The 26546-nt window shown below is 34.3% G+C and overlaps 1 protein-coding gene across 1 annotated transcript; it reads right to left on the bottom strand.

Moving 5' to 3' along the window:
* Positions 1-72: 72 nt before the first annotated feature.
* LOC142974613 (uncharacterized) lies at positions 73-24879 on the bottom strand. Its single transcript, XM_076117053.1, has 4 exons — positions 24643-24879; positions 9939-10037; positions 8671-8769; positions 73-2077 (listed from the first exon to the last, which is right to left on the bottom strand). Exons 2-4 carry the CDS (start codon positions 9952-9954, stop codon positions 1932-1934), a joined length of 261 nt encoding a protein of 86 aa, XP_075973168.1. The 5' UTR covers positions 9955-10037; positions 24643-24879; the 3' UTR covers positions 73-1931.
* Positions 24880-26546: the final 1667 nt, after the last annotated feature.

Here is a 26546-nt window from a genome sequence, read left to right as displayed (position 1 = left end):
TTATTGATATTAAAGATTTCGTTTGAATACCTTAAGAAATAAAACGATATGTATAAATATTGTGTAGTATTATTTTATTGTTTTCTATAAACAAATGAGTTATCGGATAAAATGTAATTGTTGGTCATGAAAATGCTTAGTATACTGATTATAATAAAGTTTACTATTTAAAAGATAGGGCAGAAATGAGAAAGTTGTTTTGTGTTTTCTGTAGTAATAAACTTGGTAGCAATAAGGTTTAAAACTTTTAAAATGTAGCGTTCTACAAAGGAAATGTCTGGTCCGTCTGAGAACACAGTGTAATTGCTGTAATTTCCCTGTTAATAAACTAAACATTCATTTTTTATTAACAGGGAAATTACAGCAATTGAGACATTTTCATTGTAGTGCGCCTAGATACATTAAAATGTTATATCTATCATATTTTTACAGTTTTTAACTTAAGTTTACATAATTTCAACCATTTTGTATCATCAATACATGGTTAGTTCAATATAATGTTTATCTACATTGGCACAAATACTTTAAATCATTTATTTTCATTAATTTATAGGTATATTAAATATATACATTTTAATACCTCCTTATAAAATTCCTGTATTTAATCAGAACATTCAATTATATTGACTATAATATTCATGTCTGTGTTTTACAAGTAATTATGTAGTTTAACGCTAATACACACAGATTTCAAACGTCTACTCACATTTATGCCATCTTATTTCATAGATTAATAAATAATGGATTTAATATCAGACATAATGGACATACATGAATATTAAATATTTTTTATAAAATTATTTGGTAGGAATATTATTTAACGTTCTATGAATTTAATCAGATGTAGCGTTTTCATGCTTAAGATTTGAAGAATTTCTTTTTCACAGTCTGTGATCAGATTATCACAAGGATTGGTGTAAAGTTTATACTTTACAGTATTACATCTCCGGCGCAAAGATAGCGAAGCATGGCACAATAGAAACAAGCAATATTAAAATTGTTCCTTTGACTAAATCGCGTAATAATTTATGAACAAAAGAGAGTATTTTTCTTTATCATTCCAATACTAAAGCTGTTTCGGGAAAATTTAGTCAGTCCCTCGTACCTCTGTTCTATCACAGTTTAATGGAATTTCAATTCCCTCACCTTTTGTCGTCGAATCATCAAATATGAATGTATTTTCGGCTCTGAGAATATCTCTCAAGATCCGAACTCTTCAATGACTATTAGTAAGCCTTCTACAAATACATAAGTATATCGGTTACTTCGAATTCTTATTTTACCTCTTTGAAAAAGTATTAAACGAGCAAAGTTAATTGTTTTGAGTAAAACACAAATACCCAACGAAAAAAAACTTTGTAACTAGACTTCTCTATCTAATGATACCATAAACAAATAGAACTCTTCTTCAGATTAAAAATTACATGTTAAATAAAGTTCAGAAAAAAATATAGTCGAGTAAAAAAATGTAGTTTAGTTGATACATGTTAAATTGATATTAGATATTATGTATGATTAAAAGCTCATCTCAATTTATTGGTGAGCTTTAACACTCGTTTTATTTAAATACACACGATTTTCTATCATTCGATGTTTACATATTCTAGACATAGCTACATACTTTCATAGTTACCATTGAAACATAAGACTATATGGTACAATTTTACAATCGCGTACAACACTCGACACACACCACACATCACAGGCATAATCGATCACGCGTTGATATAAATGTCTTCTTTTGTTTTCACTGGATAGTCTTTTGGAGGTAACTTGAAGCTTTCTCTTATGTAGGAGAAGCGGTGGAAATTGTAGAAATATTCTTTACCGTCCGGGGAGTACTGTGGGTACAGCGTGTAGGCCGGGATGTCCAGGTCCAAGTCAGTGATGGAGTCCGCAAGCGCGTGCCTTGCGAACTCCTCCTTGTATCGTCATGATTGTTCTCTATACGCTCGACGCTTAGTACATTTTTCTTTTAAAATGTAGCACAATGCTATCGCTATAAGCACTGCTATAGCGATCGCCATGCTTATGCTAATCCAGATTATCTCCTCGTTGATGCCGCTTGTCGATTTACCTGCGGGAAAAACATTTTCATGTAATGACAGAGCTTTGAAGCTTAACTGTTCATTGAAACTGCTACTTTTATATAAATATTAACTATATAGAAACGTTACTGAGTCAGTTCTTTCAGTTGAAATAATATGCCATTATAATGACATTTTACGCTGCTACGTAAATATTGCTTTTTTACACTGGTTAAGATTTAAAAAAATACTTGATATATGTAGGTACATGAAGTAAAATACGTACAAATGATATTCTCTTTCAAGTATGTTTCTTGTTTAAAAGATGACAGCTTAGGATATCTACTAGCAACGTTTTATCAATAATTTGAAGAAAAAGTAAATGGATATAAATACGCTAAAGATGTTTAACTACTTATATTTATTTTACATAAAATAAGCTTTGAAATTCTCGTTTCCTGTAAATATCCACTTTTGGATTGATTTCAGCTTGACTTTCCGCAGAATATTTATATTTCATAAAAGGAAAAGTGTTTAGCCACGAAGTTTCCGGTGCCTGCTGGGAATTTACTTAGCAAACTGTTGTACAAAGAGAAGAGCTATAAATTCAAGTGATACTTTTCTGTATTTATTTTTATATAATTATACTTTTATCATTCTACGTTATTTTTGCGATAGATTTTATAAGCTCCTATTAACCTTTCTTAAAAATAGCCGTAACAAAATTACGTAAGTAGGAGGAAACTATATTTATTCAGTTCCACGTAGAGCTGTATTTCTAAGACGTAGTGTTAGTGTGTCTGTTGCGCTTGTCACCCAATTTTATTCGTAGCCAGAGTTCATGGCACTGAGCGCGTTGCTATGTGCCACAGTTAACTTTATTACATAGCCAAAGCTCGCTTCGGGAACTACACTGCGTTTTCACGCGCTAAAAATATTGCTAACACTATTTCCCATTTTCTATGGCTCTGTGCACTAAATGTGGAACTGATATAGGTACGTAACTACCTACGTAAATGTACTTATAATACGATTCGCTTTTAGAATTTCTTTGAATTTAACTTTACAAATATCTAAAGTTAATTTTAATGATCAAAGTTAAAGGTTTTGTCTTCATTCCTAGAAATTAAAAAAGGGCCAAAAACTTGTAATTAATCTTTCCGGCGAGGTTTCTGCGATCGGCTTTTTAATGTTCTTTTGTTATAATGAACTGAGATTTTAATCTCGAAGTATTTTAAATATGAATAGCTTTTAAGCTTTGCCTATAAACCTACAAATTCTATGAAACTAATCGAGTAAACGTCATAAATCAGATTTTAACAGATTTAAACCGATTAACGTAATATACAACAACTTTATACATACATACGTCTCCTCGTCGTCTACCCCTAATGTACACATTATACACCGACCTTGTAAGTAAAGCGAAAAGAAAGACCGCAAATTTCCTCGTCCACATTTTCCGCCGATAGCTTGCATTAGTTATAAAATATTACAGCACATAAGTTGTTGTAAACAACGAAGGAACAAACAAAGGATAGCAAGTAGCATATGAAGTGTATGAACTAGGGCACGGAATTCTTTGTGAGATGAAAACCACTAGCGTTTTGTGTAAGTTGAAATGCAGCTCTGATTTGAGACGAGTGCGGAGCGACATCGTCTAACTATGAAAGCTCTGCAGACACTGTGGCCAGGTTAAGTACAGTTTTATATACTCTGCCTCAGTAACAGTGATAAAGTGATGTTATTGCGTCTATTTGATTAATTCATGTATGCAAAATATCACGACTGTTATACCTGAGGATGTAGGCAGAAGTGTATAAAATTAATCTGCGTTTCGTCTACGTAATCGGGGCAAGCCTATCGCTATATACCGGGCACGTTACCAAACTCTTGTTCACTATTGTCAATAGTCTAATATAAATAAGATAAAGATAAATAGCACTTTTTCCCGACCTGATGAAACCAGGACTTCGGGGTCTGCAGTTAGATACACTGCGGCCCGCGCCACAGAAACAGTCTTGATTGTTTCGTTTTCAATTTTAATAAGATTTAGCTTTAAATGTTTTTGTGTCATGTTACAGCATGTGTTTTGTAAATAGGTATTCATATGATTTTTTGATAAAATCTACTAATTTTCAGTTCATATTTGTGTATTTTACGGCAGTTACAAAGTACTGTCATTAAACTAGCTATTCAAATTAATAGTATTGATAAAACATTATTTATCAATACATTGGTTAATATTTGTACCAAAAGTTGAATTTCGGTTTAAGAATATACATATGTATGTTTCTGTATACCCAAATTATTAATATACCAACGTAGGTATCTTATATAAAATGTGTAACAAAAAGGTAAAATATCATATACTATAGCTAGATAGTTATATCTAGTGAGGGTTACCTTTGATGTATATTTATATCATAGAAAGTCGATACACGCTTTACACCTTATTGCATGCGCACTTCTTTGACATAGACTTTTTATACAAATTGTTCATGGGTCACTGAGAAGCACGTGTGAAGTATTAAATATTTACAAGAGAGCACGTACTGGCACGTAGTATGCATATTTAGTTATGTTGAAAGCAAAAAGTGTTCTCGATTTATAGAAAAAGAAAAACTTCTACTTAGATCCAATGTTGTATATATTAGTCATCATTTATCATTAGGCAATATGCCATAAGTAAAACATTACATACAGAAATGAGAGACTGGCATACCACATCGAAAATACACGAGCAATGTTGAGTATATTTCATAAACGAAAAAAAAACAATTGGCTCCGATGACAAGCACATATTCAAATAAAGAAATACGTTTATTAAGAAAACAACGTGCCAAGATGACTACATGGAAAGTCATTGAATATGCAAGGAGTATTTTCTTTTCTTTATATCATCTTCGTTTTCGCCGACATAATAATTCGACTACAAAAATGTGAGTACAATAAAGAATATTCTGAGGGTCGCCATTCATATTTCATATTGTTGTGTGGAACGAGGCTCTTAATGAATGAACACGCAGTGAACAATACGTTAAAGATTTGTTATAACTAGTTAAGTTTTTACGACCAATAACTTCGGCCCATTGAATCTGAAACTTGGTAATGGCCTCGCTTCCTAGTAGCTGTTCAAAACACAAATTGAGATTTCCCAGAGCTAGGGGATAATGTGGGACAACCTTAGTAATCTAACCAATTATGAAACCCTCGTATGTAAGGCCATGTGAATTTATTTCATCTTAATTAAATTTCCTACTCGAAAGGTAAAGCTGACATGCATTAGATATATTGCATTAATTAGATGACACGCTAATTAATAAGTGTTTTAACGTACGACGTTTATTAATTTAGTTTATTGCTTTAATTTATATTTTTAAGTGCTTAGTCAGTACCTACCTATCTCAGAACGTATTTATGTAATGGTATGAAATAGCGGACCCGTAATATAAATTGCGAACTAAATACTTGAATTCGCAGATATCAATCAGGATTACATGACAAAAAAATCCCATTTGAGTTGTATTAAGAACCATAAGTATTATTATTAAACTGGGTGTTTATCCAAATTGGTAAATGATATTCATTCATGAGTTTGCTGCAATATCTTTTGCCATTGCAACATGTAAAATTTATTTAGAAGATCAAATGGGTCAGTGGGTAATGTTTAGATTCTTACTTGAACTACACAAGACGCTGAATAGCGTCGCAAATTAAACCAGGTCACATGGAACCATTGGCTTGATGAATCTGTCGATAAAATACCAAAAGGAAGTGCGTGAAAAATACACTCTCTCATTCAAGTTTTATGCTCCGTCAGCCTAAAAGTAGCGGAAACGCGCATTCGCCGCGTAAATCGTAGCCACTCTAACATACTTTATAAATTACTCGCATTTCATAGAAGAAAAATGATTTCGGGTTAATTTTGGCACGAGAAAAACGAGAAATATGTCTGAAATAAAAACTTAAGTGCCTGAATTTGTTTCACAGTTACGCAAGGGAAATATTTGTTCGTGTAAACCGAGAAACAAGTAAGAGATGATTCTAAGAGCGAGTGAGTTGTTTCAGTGTTTATTTGTACACAGAGGTCTCTATTTGTCTCTATACTAACATTTCTATCGCGTTGTTTGCGGTCATCTGAACCTTAGCACACAACACGAGACGTCGAGATTACTGGGGAAATTGCCTTCTCTTTACAAAAGATAAAGTGTACAACTTGTGCTACATTGACGTACGGTTTTCTGTCGCAATAATTGCTATCTTCTAGATTTATTTACTGTGTCTTTTTACCACCCCTTTAATGCTTCGAAATTTAGATGTACCTTGCTTTGATCGCAAACGTAATGTTTACCCGTCAATCAATGCTGACATATCGTACGATATACATAAACATATTCATGTGTTAAACCTTTGGCACATATGCTATATTCATGGCTTCGGGAAAGAAGCACGTAGACTAATGTAACCTAAATGTTAGAGCAAAAGCTAATTTAAGGTCATTCATCCATATTATCTTACTCTTATAATAAGTTTGTGAAGGGACCGTATACATTACAGGTTATCATGCCACCCTCACACTTAACTTTAGACCCAAACAAACTCGAAAGTAAGATAAGTTACGTATGAGTTTAATCTACATTTGCATTCAGCGGGACTTTTTCTTGGCTTTTATCTCACAGAATATCAAATGAAGGCAACCAAATACCAATCTCCTTTTCCGGAATATTAAGTACAGTTTTTGACTCAGGCTTGATCTAACGAAGTAATAAAGTATAGATTAATACTTATTGAGGTCGTGACAAGGCTGGGCTCTACGGCCGTTATTTATATTGTTTATGGCTACGTGCCTTGTAACGCTCGAACTGTTTCAGTCTACGAACGCGCTGTGATTTCGGACAGTTTTCATTGTTAACAGGCACATTAGAACTCGGCACACAAGTTTACTAATCGAGGGACAAACTCCCTTCTCAGAATTTATGTGTCTATAACAAGCCGTGTAAAAGGTAGATGCAAATATTAGACATTCAATGAAAGAATTCGAAAAAAAAGCGATCAACCTTTTTTGTCTTTAAAAGGAAAACAGCGCGTTTGATTTTATTTGTGTCGCACTCAAAATAATGCTATTGCTCGAAGTTCCGTTACAGTGAGTTTTACGAAACGTTAACATTTCTAGTTTCCCTTGAGTTTAACCCTTCGTCAAAGCGCTGAGAATGCGCTTCGTTGTATAAAAATTCCGATCCGAACAGTTCTATGTATATTTGCATGCCTGCATTATTTCAGTACACTGTGCTTCCACTTCTATCATTGTTTCACAGAATTGGCGCAGAATATCATATTACTTATGGCAAAGAGCCGTTGTATCTGGAATATTGCATTTTGCATATTGTATCGATTAACATATTTTGTTGTTCCAGAATAATATATTTGCAAAATTCATATTGTAAGTCAAGTGTTTTCGTTCAAAGGTCATGTATGTTAAAGTGTACTTGAAATATTTACGTAGTAACTCCTTGAGCAACGAATGACTTTGACGGCGCTAATAGCATTAATCAACTCAATTATAAATGTCTCTAACACAAGCAAGTTTCAGAAAAGTTCAACACGAAAGGCGCATTATCTAAGTTTGTACAACTTTAAGTACCTAACAATGAATCTTAAACCTTTGGCAAAGCAAGAATATATTCATCTTTTTTTACGTGGGAGTAGACAGTAACCAAACACTAAGATGTAATTCGCTTTTTTATTACATTACGCCATTCAAGCTCGGGTTACGTGCTAACACATTTGACCTTTTCGAAAGGATTCCTTGAGTATCTAAGTAAAACACGGGTAATCTTATTATTATACTTTAATTGAGTATAATTATATCCTCATGATCCACAATATGACAGGTCTGCAAGGTGTACGTTCTGTAGGTAGGTATATACCTTTAACATATTGTGGTCTGGTATATAGGTAGTGAACAATTGAGAAACTTTGCCGGTATCTCCCGGTCTATCCTATTGTTAAGATCTAGTAAGTGACAATGGTCGCCCGCCAGCCACTAGTTGTCAATAAGACACAATGCGATATTCTACGATTGTGAGATTGCAAATTCTCTTGGATAGTATTTCACGCTTGCCGCTACCGTTTGTCAATGCGGATTAACTAGTAAGCTGGCCACGTGATATTTGATTCAAAACTTTCTACGGGTTTTAAAAGTACGTACCTATTTGTTTGTAAATGGTGAAATTCGAGTATAGTTCAAAACAGTAATATTGAACAAAATATAATTCAAGCAGCATATGAAATTATTTCGCTATTTGAATATTGGTTTCACAATTAATCTGCTGCAAATGATTATCAACTGGATAATTTGAAAATTGTTGACGTTATCCTATCGGATTAAACATTTATTAAATTTCAAATATGTATCATATTTAACCAAATTATATGTGTTGGTGAAAACGGTCAAATTCAACGGGATGTGATGAGTACATTGTTTTAATGCATGTGTTTGTATGAGTTATGTGAGGTGGGGTATTTGTGAATATTTGTAATAATCTCTTTGCAACAAGCCAGGGCACTCGGCACCGATATATCATCAACTAATTGTCATATTTATAATTAGTTCGGGAAGTGAAATACAATATATACTTGCCTCCCATCTTGTTGGAGTAGCCACCCATCTTGCCGGCGACGCGGGCCGATGCGCCGCCCGCCATCACCAGCACCACCGCGCTAGTGCCCACCGTGTGACCTGGTACATACAAATAATTTAGCAAACAGCTGTTAGACTACCTTAATATAATATATATAAATCAAAGGTGACTGACTGACTGACATAGTGATATATTAACGCACAGCCCAAACTACTGGACGGATCGGGCCGAAATTTGGCATGTAGATGTTATGATGTAAGGATTTTGATTAATTCTACCCCCAAGGGGATAAAATAGGGGATTAAAGTTTGTATGAAAATTCTGTCCTAAGCCACAAAACACGCGAACGAAGTCGCGGGCAAAACCTACTTTAAGAATAAGTGCGTATTATGCGAGTTATTTGGTGTCGCGTCGTGGGCGTTTGTATTAAAGAGAAAAGGTCATTGTTCTGAAAGTTGGCCTTTATTCAACTGTAGCTCAAATAGCTACTTCTGTTTATTATAGACTTAGCTATTACTTAAAAGAGGTCTTGAACAAAATATTTTCTGTGAATCTGTTATGTACGGGTAATGTAAACAACTTAAGTAATAGGAAGTATAATAAAACTAGAGTAAACAAAACATGCGCTTTTCAAATGAGAAAATGTTCCTGGAATTGGTGAAGTACATTCGTTTTTCTTTTTACGTATGAACAAACTGCGTCCTTCATATTATTTTCCCTCGAGCCACAATTTCTTTCCGTATTTTCAGTTCCAAAGGGATTTCCCAAAAATAATTTCTTTACGTTTATTTACGACTTTAGCTACTCATATTTGGACCTACCTGGAAATTCTGATGATGCTTTGTCACAGGGTAAACAATTAGGGCTTGTACACAAAACTGCGATGCGACACGACGCGAATTCGCAACGCAGAAAATTACGACACGAATTGCTGCGATGCGATTTCGTGCGGCAAGGTGTTTCCCACGGTGATCACCCAGGGTGACGGGAATGCGCGTTCTTGCGATGCGTTGTGCGAGCTCGCATCGCAGTTTTGTGTACAAGCCCGAAAACCATCGTTCTTCTTATAATCGGGATTGAAACATGATAGGGAAACCTTTTAAGTTAAAATGAAATTAACATTTGTTATCAAAGTCTGTCAAGAATGCAAAAATGCAGAAATTGCATGCAAAGAAAATTTCAAGAGGTCACCAACTAAAATAGGTTACTATATTGCTTAGAAAAGACTACTCGTTACTTGTTTTAAAAAATGATATTATAAACTTACGTATCATGATTGCCATCTTGTCTAGACAAAGGAAAGAAACCCGGCTCCTTATTTACATTGATGTAGATATTGTCTCTTCTTTATATCATCTCGCGGCAACTGAAACAATAAAAGACATTGTAAGTACACTTCGTCATACTTCAAAGATTACTTTTATTACAGTAACATATATTATTATCTATAAAAGATGTAATAAATGCATCATATTTTTTATTTGATAAAACCTTTTTGTTGTCAACAATATTGTTCACATCAAAAAGGTTCGTATCGTCGAAATTGTTCGTACACTTACTTATTTCAAACTTTAAACACTAGAAACAAAATTGTATTTAAGAAAAAGTTCCACAAAATTCTAATCGTTTGCTATCACGTCCTTTCCTTTCGAACTAGCGGTAAATACACAGAATTATTAACGATTATAAGTGCCTGTCGGAGTACCAACAATTACCGACATTCAATATTTCAGTGCTTCCAAGTTAACAATGCACAAAGGGCATCTAAGATTCAAAATAAAACAATGCGTCATAAATTATTCGTGTTAAAGTCCCGGAGGACGGGCCGGAGAATTGAAATTACGGTAGTTCATAAATCAATGATGCTGTCTACCAAAACCGTTATGATAAGGGTGGTAAGATAAGACTCAAGGAAGACGATACCGCGGTGCGGTCGAGTGGAAAGTATGAGCACAAGGCGATTAACGGAAAGGATTTATCAAGCGAATGTGAGTGGCCCCGGAGAGATGACAGGAAATGCCATCATACTATCCCGGAGCATAATGTATTCTTTGCCCAACTTTATTTTCCTTAAGCTTTTTGAAGAGAGGATCAAGCATTTTTATTCATAGTCATTTATTCTAATAAAGTACCTAAAGCCTATCCTTCAGTTTCAAAATATCCGTAACTTTCTAACTCATCAGAATTCCGATGTTAAATCTAATAAGGATTTATGTTTCAATCAGAGTTCGCCATCAACATTGTTCAATTTAAACGCTTTGCTTTAAAACATGGAGAAACTTGTGGATTTATAACTATAAACTGGTTGATGTTATTTGAAGCTCAATTGTAACTTCTGTCAGAGATTCATGGCTGGTTTTTATTCGTTAAGCGGATTATGTAAGGAAGCGTAATCCCTTAAGTCTAGCAGTAAATGATAATTATTGTCAAAGTGTTCCCCGAGCCCGCATTATGTTTATCTTCAAATTACACGCTCAAGGATTGATGGCGTCGATCAACAAAATTGAGGTGGAGCAATGCGTTTTCTGCTACCACTGAGTAATAAATAATGTCACAAATGTATTAAGTTTTTCTAAATAAAATGATGTTATTGTTTCCAGTCGCACTAAACACAAGAGTTTGCAAAAGTGCATAAAAATCAACATATAAATCAGAGCATTTTTTATTGAAGTACGTGCACAATGCTTAAAATTTTTGAATTTGTCCAACTACATTTGCTGACTGTACATAGCATAGATACAATACGTGACCGTTTGGCCCGGCTGCATCAGCTTATTTTTTTATTAAACTGTATTTATGTAGTGACCCGAGCGACAACGTAGGAATGATCGTGGGATAAAATTCTGTTAGCAGTGAATTTCAAATAGACAAATTTTGCGTCCCAAAAGTTGAGCTACAAAGAAATTCTTTACGTTATCCTGGTTCTGGTATCCAGTTTATATGACAATATGTATTTTGTCGATTCATACAGTCGGCTTTTTGTAAATCTTTGTTTTAAGAGGAAGACATCTGATCTATGCTAATATTATAAAGCTGAAGAGTTTGTTTGTTTATTTTTTCAGGAAATACTGGTCCGATTTAAAAAAATCTTTCAGTGTTAGATAGCCCATTTATCGAGGAAGGCTATAGGTTATACATGATCACGCTAAGACCAATAGGAGCAGAGTATCAGTAAAAAACGTTACAAAAACGGGGAAAATTTTGACCCATTCTCTCTTGAGTGACGCAAGCGAAGTTGCGTGAGTCAGCTAGGTGGCATAAAAAGAGAAAACTTATAAAGTTGTAGTCATAAACAGTTTTGTACTTACCAAAGACACTGTTATTGAAAACATATTCATTGCTGTACCTAACATCTTCTATAATCGAAATAATCCTAATATTGCGAGTTCTTACTGAAACAAAAACAATATTCTCAAGGAATAGCTGCTACGCGTGACATGAACTATTGAATGATTGATGTCGATATTCACTTGTTTTTGTGACATATTTAGACGAGAAAAATGTCTCAGAAGAAAATACCCTTGACATTGAGCAATTATGATATAACGTATCTATGTCATAGTATATTACTTAAAAAACATTGTTAAAATGTATACTTACAATTAAAATAAAGTACCATCTGGTTTATTTCTGAAAAGCGGAAGCAGAGGAAACAACTTTAATTATGTTTTTATTTTCAAAATGTTTCATCTTAATTAAGAAGTTGTATTCTGTTGGTAGGCTGTGAAAAGCTACGTGTTCGGAATAGTTAATAGCTAACGACCACTCGTTACGGCACCAGACAATCCGGCTTGATGCCAACCCGATCTCTTACATAAAAATTATTGCTTTTCTTTTATACTAGATTTATTACTGATTGGTATTTTTGCTAGTGCCGACGTCTGTTCTTTTATATAAGTTTGTTCATAGAGGATATCTTCGAAGATAATAAAAAAGTCTAACTCCCGGTTTCTGAGGACATTTAGCGGTAGTTTATGTATAAAATAGCGTTAAAACTCATAAAAATATGAATAGATAAACTACCGCTAAATGTACCTCAGAAACCGGGGGTAAGTAATTTAAGAAATTATTACAATACATTATCCCAATTATTAATAAATAACTGGAAGTAATTGGAAATTCACGGGAAATCATTACAAACGAACGGCATCGCGAAAAGAAGCTAGTGACATAAAAAGCAAATCTTATTGTGTTTGTTCAATTACTATCACGAATTATTCTCTCTCGGACGAAAGACATCTTACTTTATTACATAAACAGTAAAATATGAAACAAGAATATTGAAATTGAAAAACAATTTCATATGGAACATGTTCAATTCGATATTTTCGGTTCAATATCTGATCGTGTTCCACCGACTTTCCTCTTGAACTCACAAATCTGACAATTGCAGACTCTGTATCGTTCGCATCTGATACATAGCAATGAGCTTCTGTCATGTAACATTTTATTTCGATATTTTTGTTAAAAAAAATGCTTTATCGAACTTTGCAAATTGCGACGGTAGACATGGCTGTTTTGTCCTAACGCGTTGTAGCTATTTCGAGGCGATCATATTACATCTTAGTTCTAAAACCGCGGATTGTCTCATTTTTATTTAACATTCAGGAGAGCATTATACAAAGTAAATAATTAAAAACCAACTCCCTCGAAGAATTTGAAACCTTAAACGTTTGCAGAAAAGCTAAGTAAAATCGACAATTTAGCAGACGAAAATATATATAGGGTGTTGTATTTTCATGGGGTAATATGATATTCAATTCGTCTCGTCACGTACATGGCGTCACGTAATCGACTTGAGAGGCAACGGCCAAGTGGAGAACGATTTAAATAAATTCCTCTGTATTTCAATATTTAGACTTTATTGAATCAGCCGGGATAAGGAATTTTAATAATTCAAATTAAAATGCCGTTGTCGTTTTATTGGTGTCATAAAAAACCTAGTAGCTATGTCAAACTGAGTTTAATAATTTATTAAATTTCCTGGGCTCCTTACAGACTCTATTGTCATCATAACCAGTCATAACTCTTTAATAAATAACTCCTTTGAATGAAATCCATGTCTATTTCCTGAATAATTTAATTTATCTCTGTGCTTGAAATACCTTTCATCGTCTATACTGTCAATTATAAACCTTGAGTCGCAGACGTAGCCTTGATCCTTCCGACATCTGACAAATGTCGGTCAGACCCGATGTTTGTCACGCAAATCCAATATCATTTCCTCCCTCCACGTTATTCAATATACATATATGTACACACTCTCGATTTACTACGTGAATAAAAGCTAATCCATGTAAAATATTCCCTGGGTACTAGCTGACATTAACTAGGCTAAACAAGTACAAAATTTTCATTACAATGCAGAATGCGTCTTGCCTATGTGAATACGGAAAACAAACATCCCCTGAGGAGAATCTAGTCATGAAGTTGTGTGAGCCACTATAGTGTGTTATGAATATGTGGTAATTATACGAAGCTTAAATGTACAGAGCTACGAGCGAGATAGGAGTGCAACTAGGAAAAACTTTCCCCATGTTACCAAGTGAACTCTAATAAAACCAAAAACCTCGCCACAACCTTTTGTTTCTCATATGAATGCGGTGGCCTGTACACATCGTCGCACCTTCGTTGCTAATAAAAACATAAAAGGAGCTTTACTGTCGCCCTAACTCTGTACACCGTCCGTAAAGAATTACTCGAAAAGGATTTTCCGTTTTGTCATCAGAAAAGTATATGACAGTATCCCAGTCACGTCTCGTTCCTATTTTTCATTTAGCGTTTTCAAAACATGCAAACGTATTGTTTTTCTTATATTTACATAGTTAATAACCCCGCTCCCATGTTTGTACAGAGTGTACCTATAATTTAAAATTGTTTTTCGACAGCAGAAAGCAAAACATGGGTCAGTTTTGAAAGCGTGGTTGTTCAGAATTCGGACGAGCTATTAAATAAATATTGATTTTGAACGGTTATACCTGCATTTCATATTCGTTCCCGATACTCGCTTGACATGCAGACTGGTACTGACACATCAGACCGAAATACATAATGAAATATGTAAAATTCTACTTCACCAATGCGTCATATCCATCTAAATTCATATGTATATTAGAGTAAACGAATATCTAGCAAAAAATAAAATTATTGGTTATGATTTATCATAAACCAACTTTATATGTTAAACTTATATTTACAGTATTGCATCTGTAACTAACATAATACATGTGGCCAATTTTTTTACTAACCGTCAACTCGATATCTTTTCGAGTAGAAGCGTAAATTCAAGTAAGCACCATAAAGTTGAATAGCCTTTGTCGAGCATCTGTGTTTACAATGCATAACGACTTTCATAAAAAATGTAGAAAGGCAATAGACTATCGCAGGCAAGCAACCAAATCGCCATATACTAGAGTACTTACAAGAGCAGGACGCTAAAAATACACGCAAGAGATAGACCATTCTGCTCGATATTGCTCTATAAAATCCCTCATTTTTGTACCACAATCGCATTTAGCGGCACATACGCTGTTGGTATTTGGATTATAATCCTTATTGAATATTTTTATGAATAAGTTATTCCTCTAAATCAAATTACAATCAGTCTGGCATTACATGCATAAAGTAAAACGAAATTTACAACCGTGATTACTGCTTTAACTTAATTTGAACCCCTTTTTGATTTATATCACAATCACGTTTTAATCTGAATAGATAACGAGGATGTTGACAAAAACCAACTAACGCATGGTCGGTCGTAATGTGCCAAAGTTAATTAATTAATCCAGATTAGTGTACCGACTCCTCTCCGTCTAAATCAGATCGGGGAACGAAACTTTTTCTAGTTCTACACTCAGGGATAACGTTCACCAAATTAGACAGTCGTTCCACTACTAGTGTTAGAAATTTTCTGAACAGAAATTGGGTTTATTTCTACTCGTTCTACAGTATACACATATGTTTTCCGCTGCCTAATGGTTTTGTCATTCTATTGAACGACTAACCAGTTCAAAGCGAGAAAGTTGTGAGGTTTGTCTAGCTCAAAGTTAGAACGGCGGCTACTTTAATTGTACCAAAACTGGTAGCATACTACGTTCTCTAAAATGAATGAGAATTTAGAGTTCAATGTTTCTTTTAATCTCAAAAATAGTCTCCAGTTTTCAGTCACGATACAAAAAGAAATAAATCGCATAAGCACTTCAGTATTGGCAAACGTTTAAATGCTGCACTCAACAGTCTACGAGCTTGTTTTACGACTTTATTCACAGACAAACAACTAAGTGAACTTACAAAAGTTCTTTATGTTGCCAACATAACACTAAATTCGAACTTTAATAGATAACAAAATTTTGAGAATAAAACTACATGCGCAGTAAGTTAAAGTTGGACAAGTAGCTTTGCAAAGCGCAATCAGAGATAGGGGCGTGTTTTGTAGAAGTTGTCATTAACACAAACAGTGTTATAGTTGCCAAAGTAGTATCGGCACTCAGATACCCCAGTTTTATTTGGTTTTCAAGTTATTTTGCGGATATAATCTGCGAACATCCAGATGAAACGTTATGACCTTAAAGACAGTTTGATGGCCCATACAGAATCAAAGTTTTATCGTAAGACTTCTGCGATCAAACTTTGCTTCAGCCACAATGTTGACGGCTGGGTAAATATTGATGTCTAGAATTTCTTCGATGACTTTAAAAAACGTTTTCTTTAGATTATTTAAGCAAAATTTAAGTTATAAAGTTAGATTAAACAATTAGATGAGTTTGAAAGTTTAACATTTTTTATTGGCTTTTTGTAAATTATTCAACGCAAGACATTTTTAATCTTCACACAGCTAATGGCATGGAAGTTTATTTTTATTTTACAAATGTGCCTTAAACCGATACTTTTGTTTCATTGATATTTATGATGCATCTTGATATATCTTTATATTATTCTTGTCTGGCCACTGACCTCGACTTAATTCTGATATATGTTCTTTTACAAGTTATGTGCTTGGCAGCTTTACAAGTCTGTAATCCTACATCATGTTGCATTTGCCAAAAACAATTGACCCTTGAGACTGTTATCCCGATCATAAATAAAAAGAAATATGAAGAGAAATATATTTCATTGGATGTTCGACTTGTATCGGACGAGATAATATTTGAAATGTATTGTTTTAATAAGCTACGGGAAGAAGAAGAGAAGTCTTGACTGAAAATAGTGATACTATAGGTGTATAGTGGTACGTAAGCACGTGCCGGAGAATTAATGGGTGCGGCGAGATGTCTCACTAGCCTGCCTACGGTCGGCTCGTATTTGACTTGTCGGATAGTGTTAATAATGGAACCAATCCACTACCCTAAAAGGTTTCATTACCTACCTTATTCCACGTAGAAAACTGTTTGATGCTATTCATCGTGGTCATAAATCATTGTTCCCACCATGTACAAGTAAATTGTGTGGTATTGTACACGCGTAGTGTGGATTTATTGCGTCTATACGGGCTAGAAAATATTAATTTACTTCAGTTGTTATAAATGTCGGGTTTTGAAATGAAATACTACTTCCGCTGTACCTCAATAGCAGTGTCAACAAAGGCGTTGAAACAGTTCCAAAGTCTGATATTGAAAAGTATAGAGGTAGAATAGAGGCACAATGGAGAATGTTACCTAATTTTGATTTTTAGCACTCCATATTCTCGTTTAAAAATAAAAAATACTGGTGAAAGAATTACTTCGATACGTCAATTAGTTTTCGATTTATAAGTAAAACAAGTTGTAACCGCACGACGCTAGCTCTCGGTGACGGTGTGACGTCACTCTACACTTGCTCAGTCCGGATCACACAGTCCGCTTGCGGTCGCGCGCTCGGTGCGTTGAAATTATTCCTAAATACTTATAAAAATGTCCAATTTAAATACTAGGAAATCATATGTTGTGCCTAAATGTAATTTAATTTTATGTAGGTAAGTACATAAGTAATAATAAATAACTTCATCTTATAATGAAACAATTTCTAACCGGATTGATCCCGAGTTTATTGATTTTACTGTGGCAGGAAAAATGTAAAATCAATAAGTACGCGATTATTTCGGTTAAAAATTGTTTCATTATAATATGCAGTGATCGTAAATATCTAACATATTACTTATATGTATAATATACTAGAAGCCGCCCGCGATTTCGTCCGCATGGTAACCGTTCCCGCGTAAATCCCGATCCTTCGGGAACTCCGGGATAAAAAGAGTAACAAACATCCATACATACTTACATACTTATGTACATACATACATAAGTACATACATACATACATACATACACACATACGTACATACATACATACATACACACATACGTACATACATGCATATATATACATACATACGTACGTACACACACACATACGTACATACATACATACATACACACATACGTACATACATGCATATATACATACATACGTATATACAAACATACATACGTACGTACATACACACATACGTACATACATACATACATACATATGTACATTTTCACAAACTTTTACATTTATAATATTAAGTAGGATTTCGGAGGCAACAAAACCTCTATTTGTTTCACAAATCATTCGCAACCATTATTCTATTTATTTTAGGTAGATTATCCGATTGCCCTTTTTCAAATCCTTTATCCATTTTATTAATCGAATAGTATTTACTATTTGATTAATATAATACGATTAATATAATATAAGTTATTTTATACATAAGCGGACGAAAACACAACAAAATACTACGCAAACAATAACGATGGGCGACTTAATACTAAGCGGGACGCGGCCGGCGCGGCGCGGTAATGTAGTATGACGTCACAGCCGCTCACGCGGCTGTTAGCGGGACTCGATATTTTTCGAAACTTTGAATGCTTATAAAATCAAAACTATTTGGTATTTTTGACTCAAACAAAAACTAGTTTATATGTGTACACACAGGCTATACTGTGTCAAAATTTAAAGCGATTTGGCATACCTAGTAACATTCTCCATTATATCACGGGATTTTCAGTTCTATACCAAAGACACAATACGCAAAACTTTTGAGTTTCGTTTTACATTCCATTGGATTTAGGTCATCAACGCAAATTGGTTTCATTTAACGTAATGGATTGTGAAACAAAATTGGAAACTAAGATATATGGACTTGAAACAATTGAATACGAAGCACGTTATGATTTCGAATTCTCATTCGCAAATGTGTGTTCGATCTGAGTTTGATTGGAATAGTTTATGACGGTGCGAATAGCGGTCATTGTCGGTATATTGAGGCAATCTAGTGCCTCGGTAACAATTATAAACTTATGTTTCACAAGAGATTAACTGAATCTATTGTGAGTGAATGCCGAACTTGTATAATGGGCATTGTGATTGAATATTTCATAATGTTAGTTTGGTACTCCTAGTATGGTGCATAAATATTTAAATCATATCCAGTACCTCGGTTTAGATAGCTTTACCAAACATTAGGGATGCACTAAATGGAACATTAGCACGTGTTATTATAGTTTAATTAAACACAAATTTCAAACAATGATGACAAAATGTACAAACATAGACGCTCAACAAAATTGTTAAATATTACATTAAATAATTTTTGGATATTTCAGTTAGAAATACCACTCAATCCATTTTTCATTTATGTGGGTCAAAAGATTACATATCACTAGAAATCTGTCACACTATGTGCAAGTACGATTCCAATCGTATAATTTCCCGCGAGTGTCGTAAAACGTATCTCGAGGATTATAACCAGGGTATAGCATCTTCCATATAAACCCATAATACTTTCATAGCGTCATCTTCTCTCCATCAATTTTGAGAAAAGAGCTTTGGCCCGTGACTTAGTTTCTGTTGTAAGATTTTCCATAATCTTTTGTTTATTGCTAAAGTCATAAAGTATCCTAATTATCATTTTTTATTCTAATAAAATGAATGAATAATTTTTGAAGTCTGATCAAAGATGGACCCCATAAACAAATAGATTCTTTTATTACAAATCAAAGTTTAAAATAGGAACAATGTGCCAAAGCTGCATAATATGAGCATACCAAGTCTCGGTAGAATAATATACCACATGTTTAAATAAGTGAGTAAGAGTTTATCCCTATAATATGAGTATAAACGTGTGATTTATCTAATGCTATTTGTTGCAGGCTGCCCTCTCTGAGGTCATCGTTGCCGCGATGTATGCGAGGTCAGATTCAACAGTGATTTGTTGTGACAACCAGATGAGCCGCATTTAAATCTCTACATTTATCACAAAACAGACAGAACGATGACAAACATGTCGACGAGTTTCCGATTATAACATGAATATTCTAAATGTTTTAAAGATTTAGAGGATTAAATATTTTGGATATTTAGGCAAATGAAGCAAATTAATATAACCTGAGTTATATTACGCCAACTTCCACCTACAAGTTCGAAACTTACGATGTACCCAATAAAGAATTGAATAAGTAAACATAAAATAAAACACTTCTTCATCGGGCGACTTGAATACAAATTGAATAACCAGATAACAGCAATAAGTACACGTTAAAAACGGCGTACGGTCCCGAGTGTAAATACAAACAAGAGCAAAAGTCCTATGTAATATGTGTTCCGTAACGTAATTTTAATGAATGGAAATTGTTTAACCATTGCCAAATAAAGTTTGCTTCAAAGCACCTCTTGTATGGCCAGGAACGAAAATTGTGAAACAGCTGTTGATAATATATTGCTAATGTGGAAATTTCAAACAATTTTTTGAGAGCGAAAATATTTAATATTTAACAGAGAGGTGACCGTGCCTAGCGGGGATGGTAATGGGTTAATTACATTATGCTGTGTATGTGTCAAACAAGCAATTATGTGCAGAATAAAAAAATCCAGCGTTTTTTATACAAAAGGATAATAATTGTGTAAAAAGTATGTAGAGGCTATCGCAGTATATCACGTGCGACGATGTGATGGAGGTAAAACAATGTCACCCACAGAAAAACGCTTTTTAACCTTCATCAAACGTTTCTTATCTAGTATAGGCCTTAAAAGACAAAAAAACGAGTAAAACTGATTTAAAACGGTCTCATTTTTTTCTTTCATACATGCAAATTTAAATAGGTTACTCTTTTTTCTCCCCAAAATACAAATAAGGGTGAAAGATAATTTGAAAAGTTTATGTAAAGAAACTATTAGGTACGTTTCAAATAGTCCTTCAGACAGCGATCAGACATTAGCGGTCACATACATATAATTTATTGGAACATATCTGTATTATTTAATTATCTAACACTACATTTGGCATACTAGACAATTACTCGTATTTAGTCTTACACAAACTCTGTATTCTATTACAGAACATAAATATTTTATGGAATCGTAAAATTGTTCTAAGACAATCTAGTTCAATCAACAAACAATGTTATTTGAGATACGAGAATCGAATTAATTTTGTTAAGAATAACCCAAGATCCCAGAATTTAAAGTCTTATCAATCAAAGAGGCAGTTGTTTGTCGAATGTCCCTGTTAATATCTGTTAAGCAATCACAATACGTACTTCCACTCAAAGGGAGGCTTTTGTTGTCATTATTAAGCCCTCGGTATGTTTAAAAATATATCAGTCCCTCGCATCAAGCTCGTATTCACGCATCATATACTGTACTAGCTGACCCGCACAACTTCGCTTGCGTCACATAAGAGAGAATGGGTCAAATTTTTCCCCGTTATTGTAACATTTTTTACTTCTGCTCTGCTCCTATTGGTCGTAGCGTGATGATATATAGCCTATAGCCTTCCTCGATGGGCTATCTAACTCTGAAAGAATTTTTCAAATCGGACCCGTAGTTCCTGAGATTAGCGCGTTCAAACAAACAAACAAACAAACTCTTCAGCTTTATAATATTAGTATAGATTTACCGTGACACATTATAACGACAAGAGTATTTATGCATTTTTAAACACATTTTTTTCTGATCACAATACATTTTATGCCAGTAACAACTTTTCAACTTATTTGTTACACAGCACGCCTGTTCTGTAATTTACAAAACCCGTTACTTAAATGTTTTGGCACCCACACAAGTTTCATGTTACTGTTTCTATTTATACTTCTACTGGTTTTTCACTCACTTTTCCTTGATAATTGACAATATTCAATTAGTCAGCTGGTGATCAAATAACATACAATAAAATTGATTGGAATATTCTGCTCTCTTGTTATCGTAATTATCGTTCTTAAAACGCTGATATAAATCAAGTGTATGGCTCCCTACTCTCTAATAGGCTAGAAATAATTACCCTCTCTAATCCGATTAAACTGATTTAGAAAATACTTGAACAATATTTTCCGTTAATACTTTAGGAACCTCGAAAAACAATTTGATAACAAGCCTAAAACTGCTTAAGTGTTTTTAATACTTCTTTTGCTTTTAGCAGAATCTTAATAGGGTAGATATTTTATAATTTGATACCCTTAAACGATTACTTTCTATCTAATTTAAGGACAGAGGGAAATGAAAAATGATGTCATGGTAATGTGGCCGTGGAGAGAATGAGCAAAAAGTGTGGGCCGATGACGACAGCTAGGAGATTAGTGGCCAGCCTTACATACATATAGGCAGCTCTCTAAGAAACTTCCACCGATATTGTATGAAAATAAGTTTTAGGAATCGGTTTTTCTAGACATTTTGGGAGTCTGAGTCTACTTTGAAAAAAGGTACTTTGCTTTTGTAAGCGTATTTTCCTAAGCACTAATGTGTTCAATATAAATTTTCTTTGTTCAAGTGCGTAAAGCAATCGTTTAAGTAATTTTACGTGTTCTTTCAACATTAGACTAAAAGTTGACACTTTAATTTTGTTATATTTTATGAATATACGCACTGAAAAGTTTAGATTTATGACTTACAAAATTATAGAAAGGCGTTTTATGTTTCTAATGTATGTATTAAAGTGATGATCCTTTCATATTCAGTGATCAATAGACGTTAATCTATTCTATTCAGGTAAAAGGAGCGATCGGTTCAACCGCAATTCACATACAAGACGCCAGTTCGCCAATCATTTTAACCCTTCAGTTTTGTTTTCCAAACAAGAAACACCGATCAATGCAATGCTACGTAATACAGAATTGTTTATATTTATAACATATATTTTAGTTGTTATTACTATTTTGTCTTGTTAAAATATTTTGTGCCCTATTAAAACATCAGAATTTATCAGATGATGTGCTTACGTTTAACGTAATAAGACTATTTTCAAAGCCTCTCACGTTGCTACGGTCAATTTTCTAGCAAGAGAAGTCAATAAGTCGAGTTAACACAGCAATTGCAGCAGTCGCATATTTACTGCCGAGTCATTGCAATTTTATAAACTGGAGAAAATTCTTGAAGATACTCTAACAGCCACGTACTTTAAAGCTTAAATGTATACTGTAATACTATTTCAGTCGGACAAAGGGGTAATACGAGAGTTGTTCCTAGTAGTAATGTATTTAGCTGATTGCGGCCCGGTACTCGGCTGGTACAATTGGGAATTCAAAGGAAATGAGATCATGCTTATTGGCGTATCGATCGTATACATGTACTAATGTTGTTTTGATTTTATTGGATTTCTTATTGCGAGTTGAAATCAGCGTTGCAATACAATCTAAGAGAAAAATATATATTTAACGCAGCCCTTGCTTAGATTTTGGTATTTTGGCAATTAGCTGAGTGATTGCTTCATGGGAAAAGAGTATATCAATAAAATGTTGAACTCGATCGAAGCTTCATAAAACTAGAGTGGTTTGGAGAAGTCAAAGGGCAACCGCGAGCACTGACCACTGACCATCCAAAATAAAAGTATTTTTTCACCAGATAGAAAACACTTTAAATCATAGCTAAACTAAAACTGTTTAGTAAAAAGAATACTTTAATTCGAGCGATGAACTAAATAAGAAGTTATTTGTCTCCAAACCTAATTACAATAGAAATTAAGATGCTCATTAATAATTCCGAAGTGTTATCCGTGAAGAAAATTAGCTTACTTGTAATTATACTAAATGCTTCAGGACGGCAACCTTCCATTCGTTTTCTATTACGCTAATGACGATTAGCTCCTATTTTCTCACAGCCGGAAAATGGATTTGGCAACATTAGTAGCCAACACCTACTCTGAGCAATTCCTTAATTGCTATTGTCCACCTTCATTATTATTTAATTGGCCACTCCAGGATATTTTTAGCAAGAAAATTGTGGCTGCCTTTTTACCTGGTTTCAGAACGTAACTTTGACCTTCTGAAAACACCATAAATATCTTCCAAAGGTGTAAAAAGGAAAATTTTCCAGATCAAGGTTTCTTACTACCGTATTTCCATGATCTGCATAGATGCCATATGTTAAACAAAAAGGCTGTTTAATTTTGAAAATTGTCTAAAGAATATTGTAAATGTCTAATATATCTTGATACTCTTAATTAAATACATACACATACATTATGTTGAGATAAGCCAAGACCACGTCGGCGCGGTTAGAGACCTATCTAGAGGCTTGGCATTAGACAGCTGCGAACAGACACAGGTGAAGGAGCTTGCGAGAGACCATCGTCCAAAAATAGGACGGTGTAGGTTAATGTACTTCGTGATGAAAAACATGTAGTTTATCTACAGGTAAAGGGATTAATCAAAGATAACTATTAAGTCACGCGGACTCGTTGCAAACCAAGTTGTTAAATTAGAAATATTTAGATTGCTTAATTTTGTACGTAATGCTTCCTAGCCAACTGTAAGCTTTTTTTAGGTGTCGTTCTTGTCTAACGCTGCGTCGGAGTTTAATCGAGCCGATAGAAGCAGCTGAGAAAATAGCCTACAAAATTATCTTATGTTTAGAGAAATGTATAAATCCAGCTGAGTTTCCCGCTAAATTTTATGTCAAGAAATAACAAAAAGTCGAAGAAAAGTATGGAAGCTAATAAAGTATAATCAAGTCATACCTACCATTAAAATAAAATGCTAATGTGGCACCAGCTACATACTCAAACTAAAGGCGAAAACAATCTCGTAGTGGACAAGCACTTGGCACTGGTAGATCACAATCGGATCACTTCACATTTTCGATCCGGCGCCATCAAACGCAGCGATCCCGTTTGTTTCCATTGTGCGATTGTTGACGAAGTTAGATCGCGGTGCAAGCGGCGGGGGAGCGAGCAAGCGGTAGTGGTGGTGTCGGGGCGCGGTCCGGGACAGAACTGCTCGAAGTGCTCGAGCCGAGCCGGTGCGCCCGGCCGACGTGCCGCGCCCGCCGCCGCGCCTCTCGCCGCCCTCACACGACGCTTTCATACTCCCGTGTTTTCACCCTTGTAACTTTAACATTTAATACTCGAGCACTGACACCTTTTGCAAAGAATGCTTAATCAACTTCTGAGTACTTCCGAGAGGACTCCGTTATGTCGCTCTTGTTAAAAAATTATGAATCTAAGCTCTGCTGCTATTGTATTGAGACTCAAAAATTGGGATCTGTAAACATGTAAGATACACTGAAATATTGAAGGAAATATAGCCGAATAGTAATATTCCCGTGATACGTGCCAGTTGTGTAATATGCAGCTGATAAAATGAAACTACGCGAGGTTCGAAATCTGCTGACCAACATATCCAGTTTCAAAAATAAAACTGTTTTCATAAGAAATCTGGCATGTACTTTACATCCACAAGCTATTCACGAAATCGCGCCCCAAAAATATGACAAATCAAGCGTAAAAACAGATACCGAATGCGTGAAAAAACTAACATCAATTTGTCGAATGTCATCCCTTGTATTTTTATTACCGGCGTAAATCTTCGCGTGTAATCCGTTATGTGTAAACAACCCATACCTGTTATGTTTAAGATATAAGCTGTATTCATAAAATATTAGAGGAAACGATTTTCTTTAACGTGATAGAACTGAATTCACATTGGTTTCAAATACAATTGCAATTTTGAACAATAACCTTTTGTTAATGTGTGATATTACATTCCATTTGTATTACAACAATGACATTAGTATCTATTCATTGCTCCCATTTATGGCGTAACTTTTGTGAATTCGAAGTGCATTTGATATATAATTTGTTGGTCAGCAGCTATAAAATAACCTTTATAAATTCTCAAACATTTTATAGGTAAAATATTGTTTTTGAGGTTTGGTTAGAATGGGAGCTTCTAATCGAAAAAACCTTTCCTACTGTACCCAACCCTTTGTCCCCTCGTTTACATGAGAACGGATAATTTAAGCATCAAATTGTTGGCTTTCATGTAAATCTTCGAAATATCAGGCCAGTTAGTTGTTATTGGATAGGTACCTATCCCGGGGCCTAAACACACTTATAAATACTTAGTGGAAGTTAATCGAAATATTTAGTTACCAAGAAGGGTAGAATTTGTATGTTTAGCACTGATATTTACGATTTGACACGACTCGTTTTATAAGGATATACCGGTACGATTCATATTATTTGGCAAATAAAACATCCGATTTGATTTACACAAAATATTATCCTGAACATTAGAACGACATGCTTAATTCTAAACTAAGTTTATGTACGTTTAACTTTGACAGGCGAATGGTTTCAGTTGTCATGTTAACATGTGTATCAACTAGTTATCCCGAGGGTCAGACAAACAGTGACCAAATGACGTTTACTAGCCGCAACATTCATGTAGTTGCGTTGTGAAAATAAGCCCTAGAGCCTAAAAGTATATGTACATATATTCGCAGGTCATGAAAATTCTCAGTAAGTTTACGAGTTAATATTTTCACAAATATTTAAAATAAGCATTAGCAGTTATGTGAAATACGTAGAATATCCATTAAAATCCAATTAATACTATTAATTCAGTCGCAAACAAAACGACGAATT

The sequence above is a fragment of the Anticarsia gemmatalis genome, chromosome 8 (genome assembly GCF_050436995.1).
Source record: "Anticarsia gemmatalis isolate Benzon Research Colony breed Stoneville strain chromosome 8, ilAntGemm2 primary, whole genome shotgun sequence".
NCBI lineage: Eukaryota > Metazoa > Arthropoda > Insecta > Lepidoptera > Erebidae > Anticarsia > Anticarsia gemmatalis.
This window is presented reverse-complemented; position numbering and strand designations above follow the sequence as displayed.

Bases quoted from the DNA above. Each gene is read 5' to 3' on its own strand.
- LOC142974613 (XM_076117053.1), bottom strand. The intron at 2,078-8,670 runs GCAAGTATATAT...TTTTTCCCGCAG, and splicing joins CTACTCCAACAAGATGGGAG to GTAAATCGACAAGCGGCATC.